Source organism: Stomoxys calcitrans, chromosome 2 (genome assembly GCF_963082655.1).
Source record: "Stomoxys calcitrans chromosome 2, idStoCalc2.1, whole genome shotgun sequence".
NCBI lineage: Eukaryota > Metazoa > Arthropoda > Insecta > Diptera > Muscidae > Stomoxys > Stomoxys calcitrans.
The window spans coordinates 237154682-237162518 of NC_081553.1; the positions used below are offsets into that span (position 1 = coordinate 237154682).

Genomic DNA, 7837 nt, shown 5'->3' on the forward strand with positions numbered 1-7837 from the left:
AAGGAACAGGGGCCAGCTCTCACATATCAATGAGTGCAGACCGATTCAAGTTTAAGCTCAATGATAAGGGACCTCCTTTTTATAGCCGAGTTCGAACGGCGTGCCACAGTGCGACACCTCTTTGGAGAGAAGTTTTACATGGCATAGTACCAACTGTTGTTTTCTGATGGTCTCGCCAGGATTCGAACCCAGACATTCAGCGTCATAGGCGGACATGCTAACCTCTGCGCTACGGTGGCCTCCAAATCTGGATTTGCTCCAAGTGGAAATATGGTTTTAGTGATCTTGCTCACACGTACTAACACGGGGAGAAAAAAATTAAGTATTTGTGAATGCATAAATTAGAAAGAATTTGTAAATAAATATCAATAAATATACTTCTAAAATAAATAAAAAATGTTCCTTTCATAGCTATGACAATAAATCTGTACGAAGTTATAACCATTGTGAATGGTAGTGTTGTGCTTTCAGTCTTGCAAATACAACAACATTATTTTGATACAAGTTGAAGATGCTGGCAAGGGCTTTTAGAAAGTTTTGCTTATTTAACGTAACCTCCGTTTACACTGCTCTTTAATTCTGGATTTAATGGCTCGATCATCCGTTTTCCCTTTATAAAATCAGCTGACGATTGTCTTAAATCCGGATTTAAAACGGAATTTTATACCAATGAAAATACTACAAAATCTAATTATATTTAGCAGCAAGTGCAGTTTAAGGGCCCCTCGCCAAATTAGGCAATTTTTTTCAGGTAATAGAGTTCGATGTGCTGAAAGAAACTGTACAATTTGTTGGGGAAGGACCTAGTCCATGAGATAAAGGTCTTTAAAGTTCAAAATGTAAATGCTTATAACTTTTTTTTTATTTTTAAATCGATTTAGAAGAATAAAAACTATCTTGTAGATTTTTAAATCGCTTTCAGACAATATGAATATGAAAAAATCTTTAAAACTTTCAATTCATTCAAAATAGTTCTATAAAAATTAAACAAAATTACATCAGATCACATTAGCTTTCACTTGGTGTATAATTCACTTTACTAACTTTTAACAAAACTAAAAACACACCAAGATAACTTTTTAATAACGAAATTTACATTCTATCCTTCTCCATATGTCCAACAGTGGGAAAAATCCAAAAGTATTTTATTAAAAACCCTCTTTGCCATACAAGGTTGGCCAGATTTAGAAAAAGCCAAAAGTACTTTAATTAAAACTTTTTTTGCCATCCAAAGTTGAAATTTTTTTAAATCTAGCAAAGTTTATGAATCATATATGAAATTAAAGGTCAGGGGAGTGCCTTTAAAGTCACATAGAAAAAATATATATCGCTAATATCGGTCACTTTTAAAGATTAAACCACATTTTCCCAATATTTGAATAAAAAAATTAGTTTCTTGCTTACAACTCACAAACTGAAAATGACATTCATACAAAATTTGTATGTCGGAAAGCTCTTGAAAGAAGCTTTCTAATGATGTCAAATTTTTTAAAAATCAAATGGAAAACCTTAGAGTTATTCAATAGTTTTAACTGACCCTTTTGAGGCCTATTGCTCACGACCAAGGTCCGTCCCCAAGAATTTTTCATATCGTTGCGATCAGTTCGTCAAGCTGTACAATATATGCCATTTTCAGAGGAATCGGTGAGGGGCCAGTAAACTGCACTTGGACCACGTTTTCACAAATTTAATTTCGCTTAAAGGCTGGTACTACGTTCTTTTTCGTGGAAAAATTTCTGAAAATCGTTCTTTCGGTGGTTTGACAAGTTTACCACATTTGAATTTTTTGGGGTTCTTTGGCCAAAATGTTGCCATTTACATATACATAAATATGAATATGGCATCAAACAATTTATAAGCTGCTTACGTACATGTGTACACACAAATGTGAGTGGCTGGGTTGTACTGAAATTGTAGGTTGTTGTAATTCCAACCAAAACCCAACACTTCCCAACACAAACTATTTAAAAAGAGACAAATTCAGCATTCATTTATAACAATAATTAGATTTTGTAGTATTTTCACTGTTATAAGTTAAATAAGCGCCATATTTTTCGCCGATTACTTTTTTAGATAATAGATTTTAAAGCAAGAAAACTTGCTGATTTCATTCAGTAGGACATTTCCTCAATACTTATGGTAAAATTTTAATAAAATTGCTATTTTTGTAATATTTCTTAAAAGTAAACGTGAAAAAAGGGGGTTTCAATGGTGAAAAACGAACATAGTACCTGCCATTATCCAAATATTGTTGTTGTAATTGCAGACCAAAGGGACAACATATTCTTTCACAAACCTTTTTATTTTGTACTTGTTGTGAAAGAAATATATGTTGTTGTTTACTTGTTGTGAAATAAATATATATTTTTCTTTCGAGTATATTTATTTATTTATATAAAAAATAGTTTTTACTTATGCATCCACAAACACTTAATTTTTTTCCACCCAGAGTAAATGCATGTGAGCAACATCACTAACACTAACAAATACTAAGTTACAATTAGAAGTTTGGCGGTCGCGTTTATTTTGCGTAACGAATTGCTTGTTGCACAGCGACTGTGATTGTGCTCTCAATGGGCGTCCCGAAATGTAAATTTTCCCTAGATGAAAAAACAACTTATGACGAAACGAACGCATTTCGGGAAAATTTTCCGTTTGTTTGGTTTTTTTATATGGAGTTTTAACGCGAAAACCGAATATAGTACCGGCCTTAATTGAAAAACCGCTTAATTGAAATATTGGGTTGCCCAAAAAGTAATTGCGGATTTTTTAAAAGAAAGTAAATGCATTTTTAATAAAACTTAGAATGAACTTTAATAAAATATACTTTTTTTGCACTTTTTTTCTAAAGCAAGCTAAAAGTAACAGCTGATAACTGACAGAAGAAAGAATGCAATTACAGAGTCACAAGCTGTGAAAAAATTTGTCAACGCCGACTATAAGAAAAATCCGCAATTACTTTTTGGGCAACCCAATACAAATAAAAAAAAGTCACATTCCAAAGATATTAACCCCGCTTGATATATATATTCAGAAATATTCATAATAATATTATGGGTCGACCGCAGTTGCGTTGCCAGGAGATAAAACCTTGATATTAAAATTTGTATAACGTTGGAAATTTTTGTCAAGTGCAGTGTTTTGAACATTCAGCTACTAAGTAAAGTATGCAATTCAATAAAGAAATGCAAATTTTTATTACAAATTTGCCCTTTGGCAACGCAACTGGAGTAGGGTTGCTATCCATAATCGACCCCTTAATGTTGTTCTTACTTTTCTGCCTGTGTTGGTAATAATCAATCAAAACAATAAGATCCTTCCTAACATTTTTTTTATTTTGTCAACTTAACGAATTTACTAAATTCTAACTACCTTCACATCACGCATCTTTCATATTTTTTTATAATAACAGACCTTTTAATTTAAAAGTTTGTAACTTATCTGAAATTCTGCTAATGAAAAACATCGGTCCATTGAGACGTATTTATCTGACTTTGCATAGTTAAAAACATCAGATAAATGAAATATTTCCTGTGTTTTACTGTTTTCAATTAACCGGAATTGACATATTTTTGTGCTTCGAAAGGCTTAGCATGTCCTTTACAGTATTATTTTAATTTCGGTAACCAGCAATGACATTTTTTCGAAGACAACTGAAATCTCCATTTGGAACAACCGTATCAATTATTGTTAAGCCTAATAGCAGGTACAAAGGGAAGACGTAGATCTTCAATGGAATACGGTTTCTTACCAAGTTTCATTGAATATTCCGATTGGGCGTAGTGAAATTGATCGATTCGTTTTGGTCTACAAAAGCTGGCGCTTTTTAGAGACACATTTCCGAATCTCTGGAAACTTGGTACGACCAAAATCAATATGAAGTCATAATTAAAACATTTTGAAATAAAATAACCTCTGCAATGGGACATTTCCCCAGTATTTACAATGAATTTTAATAAAAAAAATTATGTTTTCATGTGCATTTTTGTCGCGTTAAAAAAGTTATCATTCATTCATTAATAATGATAAAAATTAATATTTTTCCATGATTACTTTTTCGGATAATAACTTTTGACGATAGAGAAAATTCTTTTCATGCATTCAACATCCACATCCAATGTGTGCACTAAGTTCACTTTTCATTGTGAAAGACAATATTTTCACGATAACTTTTTTAAACACTTCAAAAATATAAATGATTGGTAGCTTTATAGCCTTAGTAGCCAAAACTATTTTTCTGTTTTATTATGTTTTTTTGTTTACTATAAACGTATGCCTTTATTCACAACTTTTTTCAGCTATATTATTTAAACATCTTCCTATTTAACGAGGGAATATTCTACTAAACCATTATGATTTTTTGTTAAACTCGCCCCATCAAGTTTAACCTTAATGATAAGGGGCCTTCTTTTTATAGCCCAGTCCGAACGGCGTGCGGCATTGCGACAACTTTTTGTGGAGAAGTTTTTACATGGTCGCCATACTAAATGGTACAGTAGCTCACAAATGTCGCCAAGTATTATGATGTATGAACTCAAAACAGTTATAATAATAATACAGTTACGGCGAAAAATATTGATTTTAATTATGCAACACCAACTTATAGCCTGATACTGTGCTGTTACTTAAATTCAATCTTTCCACTAAAAAAGAAGTAAATATAGAAATAGATTTTTCAATGTCAAAACAGCTTACAACTCCTCGAACTTTTTTGGTATTTGGTCAATATAGACGAAAGTATGTGGCCCCTCTAGGTCATTGTTGAGGTTTGAAAAATACGTTTGTCAGATTATTGTTATAAAGAAAATTTTGCAATTACTTTGCCAAAAAAATAAACAAAAACAACAAAATATAAATGTTAAGCAGTTGATTGCTAGTGATATAATTTACAAACCTATAAACGGAAATAATGAGCAGAATGTGTAAGTAGTGGACATTTTATAGAGTTATTTAAATCTTTTGGCTACTGTGCCGTGGACCATTTCAACAATGCGTTTCTCCTATACGTATCTAGGCATTGTAGAAAATTTTGAACACGTTCTGTATAGAAGCCGGAATTCCTCGCTACTGCCATTTTTTCCAAACGTTCATAGCTCCTAAATGATTTCATGTTTAGGCTATCGCGTTGATAACAGAATATACCCGAGAGAAACTCCCAGATTGTTAGCTGTGGCCAAAATATTTTTGTAAAGTACAAAATTGTGGAGTTGAGCTGAAAATAGTTTTGAAAATTACTACATTTGCGAGTGATATTTGTTGTTTGTTAAGCTCACTTGCCACATCAGAAAGTCACTGATGCGTGTTTCTCCTGAAGTGCGAAACAATAGATCCGGCTGTGGCGAGTGTCTGCTATATAAGCACTCTTCAATGAGACGTTCACTAATGTCACCCTCAAGAAGGCCATCTCCATGGATCAATACATCCTGGACGGCTTGTGTAATTTCATCTCTGGATGTGTACGAGAATGCCACGTTTAGGAACAATTTGTTGTTATTTTCCGTTTCTAACATGGTTTGAGCAATAAGTTTTTGCAGGTCATCTGGCAGCAAGCCTATATTGCCTATAACTCTGATACGGACACCATGCTCATGAAGTTTAGGTAGCTCTTGAAGGAGTTTAGAAAACTTTTCACGTGCCAAATCCATTAGGCCACTGACTTCTTCCTCTGATCTTTTAAAATTTTCAATACTAAAAGCGAATGTTGTGACCTCTCGGATTCCGACATCCAAGCACCACCGCAAACAGTCTGCTAGCTTTTCGAAACCCTTGGCATGACCATCAATTTTACGAATTTGCTGTGAAGTGGCGTATCTACGATTGCCATCCATAACAAAACCGATGTGGTACGGTAGAGGTCCACACCTTATAACATTGACAGCGAGTTTTTGGAACCACGTATATTTATAATCAGAGACCCACGACATGGTAAGTCTCGAATAGGAACAAATGGTAAGACAATTAATATGTAATAATAACAGAGGGAAAACGATTTTCGACTAACCAAATGTGAAATCGTCGATTTCTGTTATATAATCGAAATTGCAGTGCCATATATCGATTTCTTCCAGGGTTCATTAAAGATGGTCAGCACACTTGCCCAGCTGATGGAATGTGTGTTGGCAAAACGTTGATCAGCTTGATGGAAAGATGGCGGATTGCAGCATATGATTTGTAGTTGTTGTAAAAATAAGACCATCTTTAACTGTCGATCAGCTTAATGACAAGATGTCGCATTGCACCATATGATTTGTGGTTGTTATACAAATGAGATCACCTTTAATTGTTTCGCCATTGCTTGGATTTAAATTTTTTTCACATTTTGTTTCTTTTTTCAAATTGTTTTAATTTATAATTTACACGTTTATAGTCACAAATCCTATGATCCGCTGTGGCTCCTTCACGTGATAATGCAAATAAAAACTAGAGTGTCAATGAGGAAGTGTCCAAGCTATATTTATTTACAGGTAGTGGCAGTTGCCTAACAACAAAATATTGGGTGCACTATCTGTCAAAATCAATCTGATTTCGTGTATGTTACTAGTTCGCTACATTTTTCGTTGTTTGTGTGTATAGTTCTTAACTATAATACACACGCACACACACAACCAAAACTGGTTGACAGATAGTGCACGTCATAAGAAAAATTAAATTCAGCTGTTTATGGTACACTACCTGGTAATTATGTCATGGGAAGTGTCCAGAAATTTGACAGCCTAGTGGGAATTTGCGCCACCATCGCTGTATCGTTTATTTCGGGTTTGTTGGGCAAGTGAGCTAACCTTCTTAATTCTACCATGTTTTCTTCTGTGCCTAGGCAAATGTATACAAGGTAAAGTCATTAGCCCAACAACCCGGTACGGAATAGCTGTGAGCACCACACAGGCAGGAAAATTGAGCTGCATTCTAGTTGTACCCTCCACCATAGGATGGGGGGCATACTAATTTCGTCATTCCGTTTCTAACACCTCGAAATATGCGTCTAAGACCCCTTAAAGTAAATATATACTTCATCGTCATGACATTTTAAGTCGATCTAGCCATGTCCGTCCCTCTATCGAAAGCACGCTAACTTTCGAAAGAGTATAACTAGGCGCTTGAAATATTGTACCAATACTTCTTTTTAGTGTAGGTCGGTTGGGATTTAAATGGGCCAAATCGGTTCATGTTTTGATATAGCAGATCTTGGGTCTTGACTTCTTGACCTTCCAGAGGGTGCAATTCTTATCCGATTTGGCTGAAATTTTGCACGAAATGTTCTGATATGACTCTTAATAATTGTGCTAAGTATGGTCTAAATCAGTCCAAAAGCTGATATAGTCGCCATATAAACCGATCTCCCGATTAGACTTCTTGAGCCTCTAGAGCGCGCAATTCCTATCCGATTTGGCTGAAATTTTGCGTCACGTGTTTCGTTATGATTTCCAACAACTGTTCATAACCTGATATAGCTCCTATATAAACGGATCTTGGATCTTGACTTCGTGAGCTTCTAGACGGCGCAATTCTTAATCCGATTTGGTCGAAATTTTGCATGAAGCGTTTTTTTTTTTTTTTTTTTTTTTTTGTTGGCAACAACTTTTTCGAGTATGGTCTTAATCAGTCCCATGGCGAAACATTTAAATGGGATGGGAAATAATTCTCATTTGTACAACAACCACAATCCGCCTTGAAAACAGTTGCATATTTTGGTACTTTTATCGTTTATTCAGCCACCAAATCTATTTTATTTGGGATTTACAAATAAATCCTGCAAAAATTGGATTTATTTTTGTATGGTAAAACCTGCAAAAAAAAAACACAGGATTTAGCTCTTAAATCTCAAAAAGGCGATAAATTC

At 34.3% G+C, this 7837-nt stretch overlaps 1 protein-coding gene across 2 annotated transcripts; it reads right to left on the reverse strand.

Annotated features, from left to right (window-relative positions):
* Nucleotides 1–4192: 4192 nt before the first annotated feature.
* LOC106093376 (dehydrodolichyl diphosphate synthase complex subunit Dhdds) lies at nt 4193–5988 on the reverse strand. Of its 2 annotated transcripts, XR_001222339.2 has the most exons (3): nt 5274–5988; nt 4895–5212; nt 4193–4818 (listed from the first exon to the last, which is right to left on the reverse strand). XR_001222339.2 is itself a non-coding variant. In XM_013260430.2 (2 exons), exons 1-2 carry the CDS (start codon nt 5922–5924, stop codon nt 4964–4966), a joined length of 900 nt encoding a protein of 299 aa, XP_013115884.2. In that variant the 5' UTR covers nt 5925–5988; the 3' UTR covers nt 4853–4963. The 2 variants fall into 2 exon arrangements, 1 of the variants encoding a protein (XP_013115884.2); XM_013260430.2 differs by lacking the exon at nt 4193–4818 and having other exon boundaries at nt 4853–5212.
* Nucleotides 5989–7837: the final 1849 nt, after the last annotated feature.

Excerpts from the sequence above, each read along its gene's own strand:
- LOC106093376 (XM_013260430.2), bottom strand. The coding sequence starts at position 5,924 with ATGTCGTGGGTCTCTGATTATAAATATACGTGGTTCCAAAAACTCGCT. Across the intron at positions 5,213-5,273 it reads GTGACTTTCTGATGTGGCAA|CTCAACTCCACAATTTTGTA; the intron begins GTGAGCTTAACA and ends AACTATTTTCAG.